This window comes from Rhinolophus sinicus, chromosome 17 (genome assembly GCF_057876585.1).
Source record: "Rhinolophus sinicus isolate RSI-liver-muscle chromosome 17, RSI-T2T, whole genome shotgun sequence".
In the NCBI taxonomy this organism is placed as follows: domain Eukaryota; kingdom Metazoa; phylum Chordata; class Mammalia; order Chiroptera; family Rhinolophidae; genus Rhinolophus; species Rhinolophus sinicus.
Genome location: NC_142517.1, coordinates 174,555,073 through 174,578,946, shown reverse-complemented (window position 1 = coordinate 174,578,946; position 23,874 = coordinate 174,555,073). Strand labels below are relative to the sequence as shown.

General features: G+C 31.3%; 1 protein-coding gene across 3 annotated transcripts in view; it reads right to left on the bottom strand.

Annotated features, from left to right (window-relative positions):
• Positions 1-249: 249 nt before the first annotated feature.
• Positions 250-23,874, bottom strand: part of LOC148754880 (uncharacterized) — a 32,917-nt gene continuing 9,292 nt past the window's right edge. For 2 of the 3 annotated variants that reach the window (XM_088794535.1, XM_088794536.1), the window contains 6 exons: positions 23,707-23,756; positions 22,992-23,047; positions 20,225-20,282; positions 14,445-14,518; positions 14,295-14,317; positions 250-1,229 (listed from right to left, as the gene is read on the bottom strand). In XM_088794535.1, coding sequence (XP_088650661.1) covers positions 1,147-1,229; positions 14,295-14,317; positions 14,445-14,518; positions 20,225-20,282; positions 22,992-23,047; positions 23,707-23,756 — 344 coding nt within the window. In that variant the 3' untranslated portion in view covers positions 250-1,146. Of the gene's footprint in view, positions 1,230-14,294; positions 14,318-14,444; positions 14,519-20,224; positions 23,048-23,706; positions 23,757-23,874 lie in introns of all 3 variants that reach the window. The other variant, XR_016019831.1, reaches the window with a different exon arrangement.

Below are 23,874 nucleotides of genomic sequence, written 5' to 3'. Positions count from 1 at the left end.
CCTCCTACTCAGAATATTAGTCAGTTCATACACACAATAAGAATTTTATAAACATATGAATTTGTCTCCATAACAGTCAAATAACTTCTTTCAAAATCAATTTATAATAAGCAAACTACAGTATGGAATACTTTAATATTAGAAATTAGATCTCTAAATATTAAAACATTTGGGCCTGTGAAGGAGAAATTAACTAAGAAATTCTATAATTGTAAGTAACAGCTGCACAGTCAATATTTAATCACTATATTGTGAGACAGTTCAGTAGTGGAAGACAGGATTAACATATTGCTTTAAAACATTCCATTACTTTCTGCATCTGTTTACTGATAATAAAAGACACAGCTGTTCTAAACGAAACACACTAACAGGTGTAAAGTGCCAATTTGGCATTTTACATAAAAGTTACTCTCTTCATTTCCTTTTGGAATACTCTAAAATTATATTCTAAGCACAGCTACCAACAACTTAACAAACTTTTTATACTAATTTGGATTATTCAAGTCATTGAGAAAAAGATATGCTTCTTTCTCCATGAATTCAAGATTATTTTTAAATAGTAACATCCTGAACTAATTATAATTACCCCAGATGTTTTCCATAAAAATGGTCACACATTTGAACAGGGTTTCTTTAGCAACTGTTCTATATCAAATTCACTGAATAGAGCATCAAAATGAAGTAACACTGTATCAGATTCACTATGTTTAAACTACAAATGATAATGAAGCTTGAGCTTATAATTTATTTTGACAAGTACTCCTGCTACTCTGTAGACATATGCATTTAATCCAAGGCCACAATGAGGAAATTCAATATTTTTATAATAAATTCTCAATAATCACTCACCTAAAGCATGTCAAAGTAACCAAAATCTGTGAATGCCATAAATGTAACTTATATGGTTTTGTTCTTTGTTTGTTTTTAAAACATAATACACCACAATCAACATAAAATGTTCTGAATAAAAGAGCTTATTCCACTCTAATAATTTAATAAACCTGGATAACTAATTTTTAAATTTTATAAATTATAACAGTGACATTATAAAACAATTACAAAATCAATGTCATTGAAAATATTAGCATATTGGTGATAAGAAAGAACACTGTGATGCATTTTTAATTTTGGCCATTATATTTCATTTTAATATATAAAACTTAGAGAGGAAAAATTGAGGGAGAATATCAAAGGTGTCCAAAACGCTCCAGTCGCTTTCTTCTCTTTTCCTAAAATAAAGACATTTGTCAAATTAGCTTTAGAAAAAGAAGTTCACTAACATGTACATTTAAAGAGCCCTTTACTACATCTATATTTTGAGATACACACCTGAGGAAAAAACATATAAAGTATATATATTCTGCTTATATAAGATTATATCAATCATTCAGATCTTTCCCCAATTGTTCCCTTCCCTTGTTAACTCAGGAACAGATGATTTTAAACTTAAATAAAATACTCTACAGCTTTGCAGTAAAGTCTCCTCAGCAAGGTCCTTTGGTTACAATAGTTTTCCTGGTCCTTTTGGAAACAAATTACGATCAATGAAAATTCTATTCGTCTGATGCTTAAGTTTTGAAAAGAAACAAAGGAAACAGTATTTTTTTTACACCAAAAGAATAAAGAAAAACATTAATTTATTGTGGAATGTAATAAACCATGACTCTTCCTATAATGTGGTAAAATGATGGCATTACCTTAGAAACATACCATGGGATTTTCTGATTTGTAAAATAAATCAAAGTATATAGCCAATAATCCAAATCATATGATCAGAAATTCATGAGTTATTTATGTAGACTTTATAAAGCCCTCAGTCTTCATAAATTTAATTACCATATATAACCACTTAGCTCAGCTATCTTAATCTTTGTCATATTTAATTATCAAGAAAAGGGTTTATTATTTGGAACTAAGTACATGCGATAGTGTACAAAGTTACAAAAAGTACAATACACACTTTAAAGGATTTTTAGATTCATTTCCCATACAAGATTATATAAATGGTTTAATTTCTTTACAACAACATATATATATATATATATATATATATATATATATATATATATATATACATATATATATATATATATTCTAGTAATTATATATTTATTTTCATTCTTACATTCAGAAGGAAAGGTGGAAAAACCAATTTGTATTATTAAAAGAAACAGTTGAGGTAAACATAAAAGAAAAACCAGAAGTAGAAAGAAACAAATAGAGGATCCCTTAGAAAACAGATTTTAAAACAATGCTTGGTAAAGCAATTAATTCAATTAATTCAAGGAAAAATAAAACAAAATGACCACCAAGAGACAAAATGACTTGTCAAGTTATTAAAGATAGTAGGAGTAACAGTTTAATGCTATTAAGAATCAGCCTTTAAAGAAAAATTACAGGATGGATGTTTCTAATAACCAAAAACTACTGAATTTTAAAAATTCATATGATATAAATTTAGTCAAATTTCTTGATTAAATTAAACAGTCAACTTTCTATATTAAACTCTTGACTCTTTCTAGTACAGTCAGATGCCATATAATGATGTTTTGGTCAACAACAGACTGCATACATGATGGTAGTTGCATAAAATTGTAACAGAACTGAAAAATTACTATCACCTAGTAATGATATAGCCATTGTAATGCTGCAGTGCAAAGGCTGCAAAAATCAACAAGGCTGTGGTTAAGACAGAAAACAACTTTAACCTGGTGATGGATGAGGATGACATTGAGGACCTCCTAGAAGTGGTTCCTGAGGAACTGACTAACGAGGAGTTGTTGGAACTTGGACAGGCATGCATAGCTTAAAAGGAGGCAAGTGAAAAAGGAACTGCAGAAGAAAAAAGAACCCCCCAAGAAAATTCACAGTGGAGGGTTTAGCAGAATCTTTTGCAGACCTCAACAAGCTCCTTAAAAAGTCTGCAAAGGGCACCAATACTGAAAGATTTTCACTAATAGAGAGGAATGTTTAAGATGCATTATCTGCTTATAAGCAAATTTATGATGAAGAAAAGAAACAAACCATGTAAACCATCATGGACATATTTCTGAAAAGAGTGACACCTCCTGAAGAGGAGTCTCAGGCAGGTCCTTCAGGAGGTCTTCCAGAAGCAGCTACGGTTATCATCGGAGATGATGGCTCCCTGCATGTTACTGCCCCTGATAAGATGTGGAGGTGAAGGATCTCCATACTGATGATCCTGACCTTGTGGAGTCCTAGGCTAACGTGTGTGTTTGTGTCTTAGTTTTTAACACAAAAAAGTTAAAAGAAAAAAAATAAAAATGGAAAAAAGCTTATAGGATAAAGATACGAAGAAAATATTTTTGTACAGCTGTACAATGTGTTTTAAGCCAAGTGTGATTACAAAAGAGTCAAGAGTTTTAAAAAGTTGTAAAGTAAAAAGGTTACAATAAGCTAAGGTTAACTTATTATTGAAGAAAAAATTTTAGTATATTTAGTGTAGTCTCAGTGTACAGTGTTTATGAAGTCTGCAGTATGTGTATATTAGTAATGTCCTAGGCCTTCACATTCACTCACCGCTCACTCATGGACTCACCCAGAGCTCCATTCATGGTAAGTGTCCTATACAGGTGGACCATTTTTTATCTTTTATACAATATTTTTACCATACCTTTCTTGTTTAGATGCACAAATACTGACCACTGTATTACAATTACATACAGTATTCAGTATAGTAACAGGCTGTACAGGTTTGTAGCCTGGGAGCACTGGCTATACCATATATAATAGGTTGGTGCAAAAATAACTGCATTTTTTGCAATTATTTTTAACCTTTTAAACCACAATTGCTTTTGCACCAACCTAATAGGCTGGGTGTGTAATAGGCTCTACCACTGAAGTTTGTGTAAGTGCATTCTGTGATGTTTATACAGTGATGAAATCACCTAAACGCATTTCTCAGAACATAACCACATCGTTACGTGACCCATGACTGCACATATATAAGCACGATGTGAATCACAAGATACTAGCATAGGATTTTACATTACTTTGCATTTAAGTAGACACTGCAGTTCATCTAACAATCAAGTCATGAGTTATAGCTGTGGACTGAAAAATTTTAGCATAGTGCAAGATCAATAAATTCTCTAAATCTCTTAAATAATTCAATAATCTTACAGCATGTGTCTCCTACCTCAATCCCAAAAACTGACATATTTTCTCCAAAACGAGTAACAGATACATAATTATAACCATATGTTCACGTGGGTTTTAATAAAATGGTATGTTAAGAGTAGCAAAACTCAGCTTTTTTGTCCCGTAAAACTTCTTCAAAAATCCCCAATTATTAATTGTATTGCCTACAACCATGATGTGGTTATCCATCTAAGTAGATTCTGAGGGCATGACTTAATAAGTCTAAATAGCCTGCTTTCCTTCCACCTTCTAGTATGCAATATTTCTGCAGATGGAGTAAAATTCTTTTCCCCATACATTCTCCAGTTTGAAGATTCAGATAAAAGTTCGCATCAATATGTAAATCCGTACAGAGTAATACTTGTTTTAGTAAGGGTATATTAGAAGTTGAACTTAAATCTATAAAATGAATTCTGCCTCTCTTATTTGAAATGTGAACAGTATTTAAAAGGAAAAAATATACTAAAGTATGGTTTATGTCAGATAATGTCCAAGTTACAAAATAATTCTTTTAAAACGTTACTTATGCTACACATCACCTTGTTTTACACCCCAAAATAAAAGTTGTGCCCTTGTTTCACTGACAACTTAATAAATAAGTGGCTTTTATTACTACCATATTAGCAATTTAATTTCTGATTCCAATTTTAAATACTGACTAACAGAGAAAAAAAAAACTTTGGTTATGCTTCAATTAAATAAAACAAGACAACAAATAAATGCAATAATAGATTACTAAATGCATATTAATCTGAAAAAACACTCTATTTTAAATAGTAAATAAGTGAATTTTAAAGAACTGGGATTTTACTGTTAAGTACATAGTATCAGAATAGGTCAAAATATTACCTATTAAAAATCAAAAGGGATTTTTAAATTGGTCTATGATTGCGTGGTTTGAATTATCCAGGTTTAAAAAATCCAATTAATACAAACTCAAAAATCATGTATGACATGTTTACACAAATTGGAAGATCATCAGTGCATATATTTATATATGGGGAGAGAGAGACAGAGAGAGGTAGGGAGAGACAGAACAGACCGTGGAACAAACTCTTTTTGTTTAGTCATCTCGGCATTCATTCCAAATACTTATGACAGTACAATTGATTAGGAAAGTGTAGTTAGGCATGCTCAGGTCCGCTTTCCGGACAGTATTTAGGTGAGTGTTAACAATACTGTGAATCAAGACTTTTGTGATGCTATGAAGGCAAACAAAAAACTGCAGTAAAGAAATACAATGTATCCAAAGCTGATAAAAGGCTCAGCTGTTATCCTTAAACCTTTTTAAAATAGTTCCTAAAAACACTCTCCTCTTCTCAAATTTCTTATATAAAAGGTATATGCTAAAAATTAACATGTCTTTCATGCAAATAGTGATTTTAATGTTTATTCTAAAGTCATTTAAAATCTCTCCTCATTTGCATATTAATTTATTTAGTAAAATTTCATAATTCAAAGGTAAATGTCTACCTTTATCCATTTCAAATAATGAATTCTTGAATGAATAAAATTTGGATCATAAAGCTAAATTCAGAATACGTCCAATTTCAGAATAATATATATACACAGGGAGCTAATCCAAGCACAGAGCTAAAGCAAAACATATTTCTTTATTCTAAATGTTTGACCTGTGTTATAGAAACCATTTTTACACTTGAAAAAAAAATACCTTACCACCATTATAAATGTAAAATTATTATACTTATCACTATTGAAATCAGTATTTATTCACAAAGGGCTTGAGGAATATATAAAATATAATCATTAATAAAATATCTAGTTAAATTTTTGTACATAAATACTACAGCTTACCATGTCAGTGTTGACCTTTTTGCCTAAGAATAAAAGATAATTCACAAATGAAATGATATTAAAATATTGTCAGCTAATGGGTTTAGTTTTAAAAATGCAGAAAACAGAATCAGTATTTACACAACTAATATAAGTGTTCCTTATGATAACTACCATTACTGAGCACCTACTAAGTACCACGTATAACTCTTTACATGGATTATTTGTAACCTTCAAATCATCTGTACAAGACTGACATTTTCCAAATTTTATAAATAAGGTGAATGTGATTCACTGACAAAATTGGTACATTTCTGAGAATAAAGGCAAGGGGCATTATTCATAATTATGCTAGAAGTACATGACGATTTTAGGAAAACTATGATACATGGTTACCACACAAATAAAGAAACTGCCTCAGACAGGCTCATTCAGAATGTATTCAACGAACATTTCTTAAACAGATTTTGCAGCGTGTTAGTTACTGGAGATGGAGTGCTGACTTGCAGAGAAGGCAATTATCATGTTTGCTTTCAAAGCCTCACCTTTATAACCACTATATACACTACCTGCAACTCATATATAATTTATATCTATAAGCCTTTATGCTTTTCAAACCACTTTCACATTCATATACCCATTATTTTAAAGGTACACTTATATATTAACTATTCATTTTAACCAAGAGCTCCTATGCTTAAAAAGTTTGATATATGTTTCTTACAAGTTTGATATGTGTTTCTGTTTTCTATTAGTTTTTCTCTAGCTGGACATTTTATATGTAAAATTTAATACACTTCTAACTTAATTCAAAACATAGTACAAGATAGGGTTCAAAGTCTTTTGTCCAAATTAATAATGTAATGTCTGAATAGGAAACTGAATAATCCATTATTTCCCCAATGATTTATAGCACTTGCTTTTTCATTCTTACAGGTTAAATTTCTGAGTCACTAATCTCATTCCATTGTTATCTGCTTATGTTGATATCTCAAGTTGTTAATACATAGTCTTATTTACTGAAACTATAAAACTACTACTTGGCCTCAACACTCTTTCTACACTTGCTGTTATTGTCTACTTACTTTTCCAGATTAAATTTGACTCAAGATAATGAAATACTAAGAAAAAAAACAAAGAGTAAAAAATAATTCAGAGAGAAAAAGACAGTTGTTAGAAATGATGGTAAAAAAAAGAAATTGATAAAATGTTAATATAACAATTGATATAAAATTACTAACTTTTGTGTTAAAATACTGAAACAAATTCTAGTTAATTGTAACAGGAAATTTCCTTGGGAGTTCTGTTAGTAAAATTAAATGTCTTATCAGAGGGAAGAGAGATCCTGAATAATTTTGCTTAAAAAATTTATGGTCAAGAATATATTTTTAACATTTAAGGTTAACCATTGAAAACAAAAAAACAAATAAACAATAGCAGCAATACCCCAAATAAGAAATATAATCCACTAATTCCAAACTGGAGGATATTGAAAAAGAGAATGCAAATTTTATTTCCAACAGAAAGCATCAATAGAGGGAAAGAAAGACACAGACAAAATACACTCACAAACAGACAACCAAAAGCTTGCTCAACAAAAAACACAAAATAAGATGATGGCAATATGTTCAAATATGTCAGTAATCACAATAAACGTGATTATTTATATTCACTCATTAGAAAAACAATATAATATTGTCAAGGAGATGAATAAAGCTATATTGTTAATACTGCTAAAGGACTGGAGGTAGAGAGAGGCTATGCTGCCATCTGGTTTCAATCTTCTACATAAAACAGAATGATGATTTAAATATAAGGTTGCGTGGACTCTCTTGTACAATGTTATTCTGGCCCCCACCAAAATACTGTCACCTATACTGAATATTAAGATTTCCCAGCCTTAGTTGGTTTCCAAAATGCTAGTAGACAGTTTACCCTTCAGGAAGAAAACTGAAACATTCCCTTGGGAATATGACCAACCCAAAAGGAAGGTCTTAAGATGATTACATCCTGGGTTCCCCAAAGAAGCAGTGTCACAAAGCCTTTTAATGAAGCTTTCCATGAACAAGCCACACCCAATCAGCTATTTAATGCCTTTATTCTTTGTATAAATAGGTGTCCAAGAATCAGAGGACACCTGAGAAAAGCTACTAACATAAAAGACTGAACCAAAAAAACTGAAAGAGCAACTTGAATAACACAAAGGGATATGATACCTTCAAAAGTATTTACATTGCCTCTGGAGGAAGAGGCATTCTCATATATTACTGATGGAAGTACAAAATGGTACAATCTCTAGTGATGAGAATTTGGCTGCACCTAACAAAATTATAAATGCCTTTACCCTTTGACCTAGAGATCTTATTTCCAGAATCATCCTCAATATACATCTGCATCAGCAAACTCCAACGTATGCAGAAAGGTATCCACTGGGGCAAAACAACGCAAATGGCCACAGTAGGGTACTAGTTGAGTAAACTAACATATCCATATAATACTATGCAGCCATAAAAAAGAAAGGAAGTTCTCTGCATACTGATATGGAATGATCTCCAAGATATATTGTTAAATGAAAAAAAAAAAAAAAAAAAAAAAAAAAGCAAGGTGCAGAATAATGAATAAAATAGGCTACCTTTTGTCTAAGAAAGTAGGAAGAAATTATATTTTTGTATGTATTTGAGTATCTTTGCAGAATGAAACAACAGAAAAGTACAAATTAATAAAATGTCTCTAAGAAATATTAACAGAATGGAATGTTAAAGGGGAGAGAAATGGAAGCAAGACTTCCCTAAATACGCCTTTTTATTTAAGTTTTGACTTTGAACATTACACAAATGTTTTATAGAACTTAAAATAAAATCAAATACAAGTAAACCCTGAACAAACTGAAGCAAAAAAATACAAAACTATGTAACAAACCATCAGTAAAACTAGACAAAAGGCTTATCAAATAACTTCAGAATACTGACTTTCACATATACGTAAACCAAAAACCAAAAACATGCAAAGAAAGCTTAAATTTCATTCAATGCTTTTTTATAGTTAGCAATCACCCTGGTATTGACTTTTAAAAACTATTTTACATATATCTTAAAATAAAATGAAGTAACATGTTAATGTTAAAGGATCAAGATTTTACAGTAAAATTTAAAAAATATAAAAACAAAGAAGTAAAGGGAAAACCTGAAATATTTAACTTGAGTTAGGACTCATGTTTTTATTTATTTGAACTCATGGTTTTCTTTAAAAAGTATGCGTGACTTCCTTATATATTTTGGATATTAGCCCCTTATTGGAGGTGTTGTTTGCAAAAATCTCCCATTTGGTTGGTTGCCTCTTCATTTTGTCGATGGTTTCTTTTGCTGTGCAGAAGCTTTTTAGTTTGACATAGTCCCATTCATTTATTTTAGCTTGTACTTCCCTTGCTTTTAAGGTCAAATTCATAAAATCCTCTTTGATCCCAAGGCCCATAAGTTCAGTACTTACGTTTTCTTCTATGCAGTTTATTGTTTCAGGTCTTATGTGTAATATACAAATGAGGTATTATAGAATTGTACACTTGAAACCTATGTAATTTTACTAACGATTGTTACCCAAATAAATTTAATTCAAAAAAAAGTATATGTACGTGCGTGTGTGTGTAGTAGCTGTAGCCATTGAGAAAGCCCAGAATTATTAATATTGTCCCAATAAACAATGAGTGCATCTAAAACACCTGGCATCAGTTTCTATATGCCATTCTGACAGAAAGGAATCAGGAGAAATTGTTAATTTATAGGCGCAGGAAAAGAACAAGATGAGCCTAGGATATCATATACATGAAAAAATACAAATGTGCTCAAAAGACTATAAAAGGTATGTCAAAAGGACACAGAACCCATCTTGAAGGAATGTTTATTGGCCATATTTGGGATAATTTTAGTGTTTAAAGAGTATGTGTAATTGACTGTAAGATTCTGAATTAATCAGCACTGAAGAATCCATAGTACCAGTTAATGGAAAAGGGGGAAAAAAACAACAACAAAAAACAACTCATTAGCTACCACAGAAGATGACTATCACATCACTTTAAATGTGCAAATTGGTAAATAAATGTCAAGGATTAGGCATTCACTCTGCCTTTTTTACACCAGTTGATGAGAGCTGTACTTAACAGAAAAAAAAAAAATATCAGTTACTAAGTATAAAAAGAGCAATATAGTTAGAAAATTACCATTCTGACCCTTAATGTAATAACTGATTCAGGAATATTTATACAATGCCAAAGTATCTGCCCACAGATTACTTGCTAACTGCAAAGGGAAAAGCATAGCTTTACAATGGAGAGATCAGGCAGTCAGCACCTTAACTAAATGATCAAACTTCATATCACGAATAGTGGAAAAACCTGACATTGCATCCTCCCATTATTATGTAAGATGAAATACCCAGTACCACTTACAACATATTCTTGCCAAAAAGGTTTAACTTGAATCTAATCAAATCGATAAGAGTTTAGATACAGAGCATAGAACAAGTAAAATAAAACCAAAACAAACAAACAAACAAACAAAAACCCAATTAGACAAATCCAGAATATAATTCCTTCCTCAAGACAAGTTTCTTAATCTCAGCAAGAGGGCAATGCTATTAAAACAAACAGTTAAAAAAGTGAGAGAACTATTCGATATGAAATGAGACCAATGACACATAACAGCCAAATGCAATGCATGAATCTGACTGGATTCTGATTTTAAAAAGACAGCTCTAGAAGACATTTTTGGATTGAGAAAAATCTGAATATACATGGATGCTAGATGATCTAAGGGATTAATATTAATTTTCTTACATATGGCACTAGTTTTATTTATTTATTTTTTATTATTTATTTATTTATTTTTCCAAGTCAAGTTGTTGTCCTTTCAATCTTAGTTGTGGAGGGTGCAGCTCAGCTCCAGATCCAGTTGCCGTTGCTAGTTGCAGGGGGCGCAGCCCACCATCCCTTGCGGGAGTCCAACCAGCAACTTTGTGGTTGAGAGGATGCGCTCCAACCAACTGAGCCATCCGGGAGCTCAGCGGCAGCTCAGCTCAAGGTGCCATGTTCAATCTTAGTTGCAGGGGGCGGAGCCCACCGTCCCTTGCGGGATTCAAGGAGTTGAACCGGCAACCTTGTGGTTGAGAGCCCACTGGCCCATGTGGGAATTGAACCGGCAGCCTTCGGACTTAGGAGCAAGGAGTTCCAACCACCTGAGCCACCGGGCCAGCCCACTAGTTTTATTTTTGAAGAATAATGTTGCTATGTTTAAAAATGCATTTTTTAGGAGCTACATCCTGAAATATTTAGTGATTAAGTGTCATGATTACATCTTTCAAATGATTCAGAAAAAAATACAAGCATGTAGAAAAAATGGCAAATGCTAACAACCATAAATCTAAAGAGTGAGTACATGGGTAATTACAGTACTATTATTTCAGCTTTTCTATGTGTTTAAAAATGTTCAAAATAAATTGTTTGAAAAAAATACATTAAAATCCCCAGAGAGAAAAGAGAATATACTGTATCAATGAACAGAATATAAACACTTGGTATTAACAATAGATTATCAGAAATTTTTTTAAAAAGTTGGAAAATAAAGTTGAAGAAATCTACAAAATAGGAAAAGGCAGAGATAGAAATGATCATTCATGTATAGTTATATGTGTGTGCGTGTGTATTGCTATATATGTGTATATATATATATATATATATATATATATATAAATCCAAGAGGAATTTCATAAAAACAAATCAGAGAAAACACAAAGGAAGAAAAGCAACAACAAAAATAACTCAAGAAAACATCTCAGAACTAAATAACATGACTTTAAAATTGAAAAGGCTCATAGAGTGCTTAGCACAACAGTAAAATCAGATCCTCACAGACATTATCATGAAATTCCAGAATATTTAGGATAAAGGAATGATCCCATAAGTTTCCAGAGAGTATAAACAAGTCAGATACAAAAAGGATAAAAATTTAAAATAGCTTCAGACAGCACTACTAGAAGCTAAGTAATCCCTTTAAAAGTTCTATGAGAAATTATTTTCCATACTAGAATTCTATATACCACTGAACATAAGTAATCAAACGTACGTAGTTTTAGGTATATGAGGTCTCAAACTCTACCCTAGTAGTCAGTGAGGACTATTTAACCTCATTCTTCTCTTTTGGACAGAGAAGTAACAAAGATACATAAATATATATTCTTTTAGTAGCAACAAGTGAAAATAACTACATACTGCTTTGATATAAACGATCTTATTTCGTCTAAATAATCCTGCTAAATAGATGATAACTTTTTCAAGTGAGAAACTAAGGTTCAAAGGGAATCAAAACTAAGGTTCAAAGGCCACTGAACTAGCAAGTACCAGAGCCATAGTCTGAACATAGGCCTTTCACTCTAGATACAGTGTTCTTTGTAGTACACAAATTATCTCTTCTGTGCCATATTTTCTCCCAAAGTAGGTTGTGTAAATGCGAGGATTAAAGAATGAAGTCCACTAATGCTAATAATTGCACAAAGTTTAGAAAACCATTCCTTCTTTTTAAATATCTTTTACCAAAATGACTTTAAAAAACAGGTTCTGTCCTTAACATGGCCAAGATGACTCACTAGAAAACTTGCATTTCACATTAAGGAGTTGAGTTAGGTAATCTTTTTCCCATGTTGTGTTAACAACTTTTATTCACAGATGACTACAAGAAACGAAAAATTTGTCTTTATAACAAAGTATAAATGGAACCTTACTTTAGAAGAGAAGTGAACCAAGGGTAAAGAGATTTACAAGGGACAACTCTTGGGTTAGTCACTTAAACACATTGTACTTCCTTTGCAAAACAGAGTAATGACCTACAGTATTTCTGTGAGGGTTACATAAAAACGTATATAATAGCAATTTTTAAGGTATCAGGCACTACATAAAAGTAAGGCAACAGAATTATTGATTTGCTCATTGTATTTCCTATTAGGTTGGTGCAAAAGTAATTGCAGTTTTTACAATTATTTTTAACCTTTTAAACCACAATTACTTTTGCACTAATAGATGCTATATACAATTCAATCGACACGTATAGTTAAACTTATTTTAAGCTATAGAAGTATTCTTAAAAAGTTGGATATAAATCAAAGAAAGCATATTATAAATAACCTTTTAAATAATCACTCCAACTTAATATTTATAAATTAAAATTTTTTACACAGAGAGAATGACTATACTGCTAAGTTTACTTTCTACAAGTCATATACATGATCTGTCTCACCAACTTATCATCTGAAGTGTATCTTTATAGGCAATGTATCATTCCCTTTTCCAATTTAGAATGCCCTAACAATCTGAATTGACTTAGTGTTTACATGTAAAAGGTATTCAAATATTTACTGACTCTAATAGTGATGATAATGTTGATTACTGACTTTCAAAGAACTAAAATACAATGAATATTATACTTAAAACAATAAAAAAATTAATCTTCCTTAAGTGATTATGAAATCTCTTCAAAATCCTGCCTTGCTCTAAGATTCATCACTATAAATATAATTTATTATGCAATATTTTAATACTAATTCAGCTAAGCATAGTGATTATTAATTTAATTTATAAATGCATTTAATAGAAAATAAGAAAATAGAAGTTAAATACATGCAATCATATTATTTTTCATATTGTTCATATTATTTTGGATTAATTTTATCGACCTATAATCTACTATAATTAAAATTAAACCTAATAACATATTTCAGTATTTAAAGTTTATATATCTTTCAAAGAAAACTGTTCAGTAAATGTTTAGTAATAGAAAGCATATAGCTTTCTTGCTCAACTTTTATTCCCTAACATTCCATTTAAAAAAAGTTTCAATTTTTCTTTATTTCGGATCCTCAAAAAAACTATTTTAAAATATCTTTTAATGTCTATCCTGTTAACCTACAGTATTTCCTTCTTTCTTCATCTCCCAATTGCTAGTCAGTTTCTTTCTCTTTATCTCATCATTTCTTTTACAGATCATTAATAAAGAATCACTTCTATGTAATGCCCTTGAACAATAAAAGGGGGAAAATACGTACTGCCAAGTTGTACAGTAAAATTGACTCCAATTATTACTCTTCTCTATTGGCTAAATTAAAACAGAAAAAATTTGAGTCATTAAAAAAAAAGATAGCCAAAGTTAAATACTGAAGTATGGGTTTTTCATAGCTGATCAAAAAAGGCTAATTTTGAGACCTATTACTTATAGATAGTGTTTATGTCCTATACATATTTACTTTAACATCATATTTATAAGCATTCATGAACTATTTTTAATAGTGACAGTACATACCAGTTGACATATTGAATCCAAAGCTTTAAGGAAAAAAAGGAAAAAAGCTCTATGAGAAATTTTTAATTGTGTATCTAATGTAGAAAATATTTTGGATTTTGCATTTAAAAATTTTTAAAAGACTTTTTAAATTAGAAAAGCAGGAATTACCATGAATTTCCAGGTGATTTTCTAAATTCTTCATTTGTAATTATACCAAACTTCTTAATTCTCATATTAAGCCTCTGAAAATACAAAATACAATATTTTATAAGATTAAAAAACTGTAGCACTGGAACCAAAAGATAAATAAAAAAGATAATGTAACTAGTAATAATTCTCAGGAAAAAATAATAGATAATTTAGAACAATATTTAGAGCTATAAATAGCTATATAGCTTGTAGGTAATATATACTAAATAAAGATGGATGAAATTTTAACAGATAACGATGAACACAATCTCCTAGGCTTCAAAGAAACATATAGATGGAAAATTTGCCCTACCAGATATTAAAATTCATATAGCACTAATTATAAAAAGTATGGTTCAGATAACAAAATAGACTCATTAATGTTAATAACAAAAATACAGAATAACTCATATTCACTAGTAATCAATGAAATGAATGTTAAAATAAATTAGTTGCCTGATTAGCAAAGACAGCTGGTGTTGGCAAAGGTTTGGTAAAAACTTCACTGACAATTATCGCTGATGTAAAAGTTAACTACTACCATCTTTTTTAGGGGATAAATGTGGTGATGTGTAAAACATCTTTTTAAAAAAGTTATATTCTTAGATCCAAATATTTCACATCTTATTTAAGCAAATAAACAAATAGGCATATGTTTTTGTAAAAATATATTTGTGGGCTGAATCGTTTATAATGGAAGAAATAACTGGAAGCCAACTAAACTGCAACAATTTAACACAGTTTAAATCTATATACTAATATACTATCCTACAATTAAAATGGTGATTCAAATCTATATTTACTGACATGAAAATTCACTCATGATTATTGATAAGAAAGGCAAAATATAGATGTTTAATAGTATTCTAATTATATGAATACTGTATATGTACACAGAAAAAACCTAAAGGATAGAAATTGAGTCTGAGTGGGAATTTAGATAATTTTTTTCCTTTTTAAAAATTTTTGGGAGGGGCGAGTGGGGCTCCAGAAGAGGGTAAACAGGGTCTAATATATGGTGATGGAAAGAGAACTGACTCTGGGTGGTGAGCACACAATGTGAGATATAGATAATGTATTACAGAATTGTACACCTGAAATCTATGTAACTTTACTAACAATTGTCGCCCCAATAAGCTTTAATTTAAAGAAAGAAAACCAATTTTTTCCCTACCTTTTCTAAACTAAATAGCAAACTTATATAATTCATAAATTAATCTACAAAACTAAAGAGGAGGGAAAACGAAGAAAAGGAAATACAGATAATGTTTTTAGGATAACAGGTTATAAAGGAGAGAAGAGAAAGGTGATAAAGGGATAATATATGAAGAAAAAGAGAGAGAGCAGACCCCATAGATAATAGGGATAAGAAAGGGCAACAGCCAAACAAAGACACACACACACACACACACACACACACACACACACAGAGTTTGGATCGTAAAAAAAAATTTCAAAATTATTACAGAAACAGGTTTAAATCTATGGTCAAAGATCCTCAAAGTGAGGATTAAAAAAGAGTTGAGGCTGAAAAACCATTTATTATCCCATTTCTGATAATACAGTCACCAATTACCTCAATGAATAATGTAGTGTAGGAAACACATGAGTTAATATTTTCCAAGAATCTATATGAAGTACAAAAGATCACACAAAAATGAACACAAAACAGAATGATTAAGCTGATACATATGAATGTACTTTGTAAACTACTCAGAGCTCTACCAATATTACTGATCTATAAAAATTGAAGTTAGCCCAGAATGAGAACTGGCTTATAGAAAATACTTGAGGCAATGTAACAAATTTTTAGATATGCTTAGAGCAAGATGAACGAAAAAAGGCCTATTTGTTTTAAATGATATGTAAGTCTCAGGGAGTTGATAAAGACAAAATAATACAAATCAGCTTCTACTTTTTCCTCTTTGTTGCTATATGTAAAAAAAAAATTCAAATTGGTAAAGGTAGAACAAAATCTCCAAGTAAAGCCCAGATCATTCTGACATGAAATACATGTGATAATAAAATAGTGGCAGCTCAGCCTGATCTTTAAACCTCCAGAAGCAGCATTTTAATCTGATTAGCCCTAGTTCTCTACAAAGAAAAATCAATAAATGGTATCATCTACAACCACTGTAGGTTTCATGTTCATGGATACCTGAGCACACTGGATCAGGGCATAATTGAGAAGAATATCCAAATTTCTTAGAACCCTACATGATTGAGGTCTAAAGGGAAGGCTTCAATCTTCACAGCGAGGGGCAGTTAAAAGTACTCTACAGAAGCTGGAAGGACATGAAGAGAAAATGAGGGAAAGAAGCTGAAATCTGTCCTTCCTCTACCATCAGTTAAATGTTTCCCAAAAGGAAAAGCACTACCGTGTTTCTCTGAAAATAAGACCTAGCCGGACAATCAGGTCTAATGCGTCATTTGGAGCAAAAATTAATATAAGACCCGGTCTTATTTTACTTATAGTAAAATAAGACCGGGTCTTATATAATGTAAAACTGGGTCTTATATTAATTTTGCTCCAAAAGACACATTAGAGCTGACTGTCCAGCTAGGTCTTATTTTGGGGGAAACACGGTATATGATATACATTGCTCTGCAATCAAACAAAGCTAAGGTATGCACTTGACTTTGGATAGAAAGTGGTCCTTAATACTCCATTCTCTGCATCACCCCCTATCTTTATCTCCTCCCATCCTGCTCTATCTCATTCTATTAAGGATCCCCTCTCCTCTGCATCCTCATCCATTCTTCTCTATGCCTCTTTCCTAATATATAAACATGTTTGAAGGTTTTTTTCTTTACATGTTTAAAACAAAAATTCTCAGTTGGTTTCATATCTCACTTTAGCTAACACACTCTAAACTCATCATATTATGCTTCATGTTTACACTTTTCTAATAAACTTAGTAAGATACCTGTTCTTTCTACTCTCCTAAAAGTTCTCCTGCTAAGGTTATCAACAATCTTAAACTCCTAAAAAGAAAGTATATTTTGCAATCCTTGTCTTACTTGACCTCTCTCAAACATTTAACACTGACTTCCCTTTCTTCCTAAATTTATCATTTCCCTTGGGTTCTGAGACCACCGTTCATTTCACCTGCCTCTGCAATGTCTTTTCCACTGCCTCTTCTCAGTAATCTTTATGGGCTTTTCCTATTCCTTAAAATATAAGTGTTGGCTAGGGTTTCGTTCTCACTTTCTAAGTAAATTTAAATTCTAAAATTTCTTCCTTTCAGTATGCTCTTTGAATAACTTATATATAGCCAAGGCTTCACTTATACAACTGTTATTTCAAGCCTGCATTTTTCAGTTCTACCTTTTGTTCCCAGCCATAGATACACATGGCTACCTAAAACATCTAAATGTGGATGGTCCCTAGGCAATTTAGGGGGGAAAACAACAACATATAAACAGAATATAACTTTCAAATTAGTATAGGACAAAAGCAAATAAAGAAAAGTCTTCCATTGGAAAAAGGAAAAGAAACAAAATACTTAAATTAATCCACAGAAGAGAGAGAGAGAGAGAGAGAGAGAGAGAGAGAGAGAGAGAGAGAGAGAGAAAAGGACAAATAGAAGGCACAAAAATAAGATGGGAAAAAATAATATAATGCCATATAACTATTACAAGTAACAATGGACAAAGTTTTCTAATTAAAAGATTATCAGACTTGAGAACAACAAAAAAATCCAAATGTACGCCTAAAACGTAAGGACAGAGAAATGGTTCACAGAAAAAACATGAAAACTCCCCACAAATATTAACAAAACAAAACAGAAAGCTGATGTAGCTATACTAACACCCAACAAAATGGATTTCAAGGTAAACTTTATTTCTAGCTATAGAGTTATTACCTAAGACATTAATCAAAGTCAAAACATTTTTAAACTTGTATGCATCTAATAACATAGCCTCAAAACACACAAAGCAAAAATTTACAGAACAAGAAAGGAAAACACCCATAATCACAGTGGAAGGTTTTAACATCCTCCTTCAATAACATTAGTATTTAATAACTCACAAAGAAACACAAAAATTCATGCATGTTTCTGTTAGCAACATAATTAACAATATTGAAGGGGTGTGTATGTGTGTGTGTGTGTGTGTGTAAAACATTGCATCCAACAACTTTTTCCAAGCACATTTAGGACAGATTTATTTTATAAAGCTATAATAATTAAAAACTATGTATTAACGCTGAGATAGACAAATAGACCAATGAAATAGAATAGCAAATTCAGAAGTCAGTGGAGGGAGGATGAACCTTCATTAACAAAAATATAATTAGGATAACTGGACTATCCATATGATAAAAAGAGAACTATTTGAATATGTGTAAAACACATTCTAGATGAATTCAATTCTTAAATGTCACAATTCTTACATGTGATTTTATCTGAGTCCTGTGTTTCCTGCAAGCAGTATTAGTTGAGAAATCTCTCCACCCTTTTGTGTTTCCAGAACTGACTAAATACAAAAGACCATGCTCTTCTCACATATATATTCTTATATATGACCTACCTCCACCCTTACTCAATGATTATGACTTCCTTGTTTACCTGCCTTTGTAAAAACACAGGATGTAGAGTACAGCACAGGGATGATAGTCAATGGTATTGTAACAGCTATATACGATGTTAGAGGGGTAGTAGATTGGGTGAGAGGAGTTATCACTTTGTGAGGGGTATAAATGTCAAACTATTACATTGCTTTTTATACCTGAAACTAATAGAGAAAAACAAAAACAAAAAAACACCCAAATCCCCTTCTTTTACTTTGAAATGTTCCTTATTAATGAACATTGTTCTACTGCAATATCCTGAATAAAATCATCTTCTTAATTGTCTGGGGCCTCTGACAAATATGAAAAGTGGTAAAACTGTTAAAAGAAAATGCGAGAGAAAGTCTTGGTAACACTGGGGCAAGGAAGGATTTCTTAACTAAGATAACCAAATCGTGGATAAAACAAAAACGCTGTTTGATGAAAAAAAGTTGCAGAAAAATCCTGTATTTACATAAAGTTTAAAAACAGAGTGTGCGTATGTATGTGTAGTTAGGGATACAAACCTATGTGATAAAAATATAAAAATATGGATAGGAAGGATACATATAAGCTTTAAGATAGATATTACCTTGTGAGGGAAGGGAGAGAAGTGAATAGGATAGACGAGGAGGAGGTTTAGCTAAATACATATATTTCTGTTAAAAAAAATTACAGCAAAGTTTTAAATAACCTAGGAATTTTATTCAAATGCAAATTGGATTCAGTAGGATTGGGGATGGGAAGGTGCTTAGATTCTACAGTTCTAATAAGCTCCCAGGGGATGCTGGGACATGGACCACACTTTAGACACTTGGATCTAAAGAAAATAGGGCTAACTTCATTAATTCAGGTGGTTAGCATAAACGAGTCTATTATTTTCTGTATTTTTGAATAGTTCATAAATACAAAATTCAGGAGAATTCCTAACAGCCTCCATAAGGTGTCACTAAGCAGTAGTAAATAATCCCTCTCTTTAACTGTATAGATACCTTAAGGCTGTTTTCATTTTGGAACACATAAAATAATATTTAGAAATACTTAAAATAAATACATGAAAATAAGGCATTTGAGATTGTAAGAAAAATGTCAAGACAGTAGCTTAAATTCTTATAAAGCTATTTTGTAGTGAATCATTAATAGAATTTACTTTTTTGTCCTTTAGTCCCTAAAAGTTGATAAATTTCTTAGGAAATTTAATACTAACCTCTTCATCTGTCATTGATGAGATACTCCTGAGGGACACTTTTGGAGGTGGTCTTACACTATAAAAAATGGAATATAATAGCATTAATTTACATTAACACTTAGAATGCAATAATTCAGATTAGTATTTAGAGTAACACAAGTAAAAGACCTCAGAAAAGAAAACAAACTGCTTCGTGAATGGATCTTTTCTGTATTTGAAGAAGTGGGTTAAGTTTATATTAATAACACAATCATTAAGCACAGATCGTGAGGTCTATGAAGGCCAGGAGTTTGGTGTGCTTTGTTCTCTGCTTTTCATCCTGGTATGTAAAAGCCCTCAAAAAAAGTCTGTCAAATGAACTTGTAAATTGGTAAAATTGGTATATTCACATATACCTGGATGTTGTCATGGACATAAAACAAAAACAAAAGCTGGCCTTGTCCTTCAGGTATCTAAATCCAGCAAGGAAGACAGACAGAGAATTCATTTATATCTTCTACATTATAATATTACATGTGTAATAAATAATATTGTGATATTTACAAATCTATATATTTTTATATAGTAAAAAACTACAGTCATGTAAAAAAGAAAATATATGTATTCAGAGAGGGGAGCTATATATGAAGAAGTGTATAATGTGAAAATAAATGAGGTAGCATGGATGGTAAAATATGTACAAGATGCTATGGAAACACATTAAGGAGAGATGCTCAATTTGCTCAGAGAGATCAAGAATTAATTCCAAAGAATGAACATTAATTCTCACTCTTGCAGGATAAGTAAAATTTCATGGGTGCCCCAGGACTGAGGTGGGGTACAACAGAAGAGATCAGATAGCAGGAAATTGCAGACAGATATCCCAAAGAGAAAAAAAAAACAAGGGCTATCTAGAAAACTTCAAGCACTTGAGCACGTCCAAGTTCAGGGGAGAAGAGAAAAAATTATTGGAAATACGGCTGAAAATGTATATAGAGGCCAGACTAAGAAGTGCTTGATATATATCATGCTAAGAAATTTGACTTAAAACAATGATTATAAGCAAGAGAGTGATTGATTTGTATTTGCTATTCTTTGGTAGTAACATGAAATATGGACAAAAAGTGGGTAGGACGAGAGGATAAGCGACTAGAGGTCTTTTTAAATGGTTGAGGCCAGAAGTGATAAGAGTTTATACTAGGGCAGAGGCCTTGGAAATTAAAAGTGACTCAAGAGCTTTTAGGAAGTAGAACTGACAAGATACGGAAGATGTTAAAATGGCTCCCATATTCCTGATTTGAGAGATTGGATGAATTTTGTAATAGTGATTATACAGATGCATATGTACTAAAAGCATATACAGAGACTGAAAGATATGAGTACAGAAGTATGCGGGCACACAGGAAACTAAGATGGGAAAGAAATATAAAATGAGGTATATATAATGTGCATATGAGAGAAAAGATGAAGTAGATGAGAAAATATATTGTAGGGAAGTTTCTTTTTTTTTTTAAGCAGTCCTTTTCAAGTCACCTACATGCTGTTACAATTCAGGCAATGCCTTTTTCCTTAAATGTATATATACAAACATATACATTTATATGTATACATATATACATATATATGTATACACATATATACATATATATGTATATATTTATTTAATACATTCATTCATTATATATAGGGACTGAAGCTCTTGGAGAGCTCAGGGTAGATAGTAAATTTTGAATGAATGTTAGTTACAATATTAATACTACCCTGAACCATCCAAGAGCTTCAGTCCCTACTGTCATTTTTCTATTTCATTCAATTCTGAGTTTTACAGAGGGCTTGGTAAAATCAATGGGGTGCATACAACTTTCAAATTCTTCGACACTGTCACCCACTTAAAAGCATTTTGTTGAAAGAAAGGTAATCTGTTTATTCAAAATAAGGAGAAGCTAGAATAGGAGGTTGCATTAATTGCTTGCTTATTTGCCCCAGGAAATATATAAAATTTACCCACTCCAAGTGGTATTACAATGACAGCAGTTTCAGATCAGCCTTTGAAAGTTCATGCAATCTGTTTCTAAAATGAAGTCGTAAGAGAAAAAGATGAGAAAAAAAGGATAAAGAAATTCAATCAATTTCCAGAGTTGCTTAAATTGGACCTTCAAAATGTTTTCTTATTATTTTCTTTGAAGAATTGTAAATAGTCACAGCAAAAACATCCATATTCTAAAGCAAATTTGAAATAAATAAATTATTTTTAACTCTTCCATTAGCTTAATAGAAAGTTAACTGTAAATTCATAGTATCAAATTATGGTCAGTATCTAATCATTAAGATGGTATCTAACTCTAACATACTGTCATGATAAGTAACTTACAAAAATCATATACAGTACATTTGTTACACTTAGGTGCATAATGTCAGATGAAGCATTTTTAAAATGTTTGTTTTCTAACTGTACAATTCCCTTAAGAATAGGTAAAAAGGTATAGAATATATGAACTAATATTTGCTAACTAACTGCTATGTGCCAAGCATTGTGCTAGTTGCTTTACATTTCCTTTCGCTTGGTCTTTCCAAACCTTGCAAAGTAAATCTTAATTCCATTCAACACAGAGAAAGCACATGACATTCAAATAGTATATACTAAAGCTAGAAATGGACCGAACTAGAATTCAACACTGAAGCTGTACAATTCCAGGGCCCACAATCTTACAATAAACTGCATTATTAATTTTTGAATATAGAACACATACACCTTATATTTGAATAAAGGTTATAAATTTAAAAGACATTTGTATATTTTACTGACATATCATGTACTTCTTTTGAACTACCATCTCCACTTATAGTTTCTGTCTCTTCTTCCTTTGGGGAAAAGAAAAATGAAATATTAGGACCAGTCTTTACATGTATATGAGAGTAGGAATTTCCCCTCAAAATATACATCCCTAAATTGTTTGAGATTAACTCAATACAACTGATCCCTTTAAATCCAAATATCCCCATCATTCACATTATAGTTTTTCCCCATTTAAGATAGAATGAATCTTTATGTAATTCACAATGTATTAAATCCCTTCCAATCTAATTTCTTTTGCTTTAACGCTTAGCCAAGATTAACCAAATTAAGGAAAAAGAAGGTAAAATTGGTGGTTGGGAAAGAGAATAAACAAGATGTTTCTGGAAATATTTAGGCTCATGTGGAATGCAGGAGAAAGTATAGGGATAACAACAAGTACAAGGAATCTACGAAGTCTACAAAGAAGCCTAACAAAATATGTATTCCGCCCCCCCCAGGCAAACATCAAAATATTTTGTTAAGAAAGTCAATATAAAATTAAATTTAAAGCATCTTTTTGTCCACGTACACCATAAGCTCAACATTCTTGGTAAGTATGGTTTTTGTCATCCTCTAAAGTCACTTACTAGCATGTTTTACTGGCAAATATCAGAACTAGAATATTAAAATATATGCTTTAAAATTTTACTTTGAATTTAAGTTTAGAAATAATATATTTTTATACCTCAAAAATGTCAAATTCTTCTTCAAGTTCTTCTAAAGAAATTTCTTCCTCTGTATTGGATAAACACAGAGAACATGAGATAGATAACTAAGACACCTAGATGTAACATAAATGGAATTTTAGCAGTATGTTTTTTTCCAACTGACCTCCCATCTCTATTCTTACTCC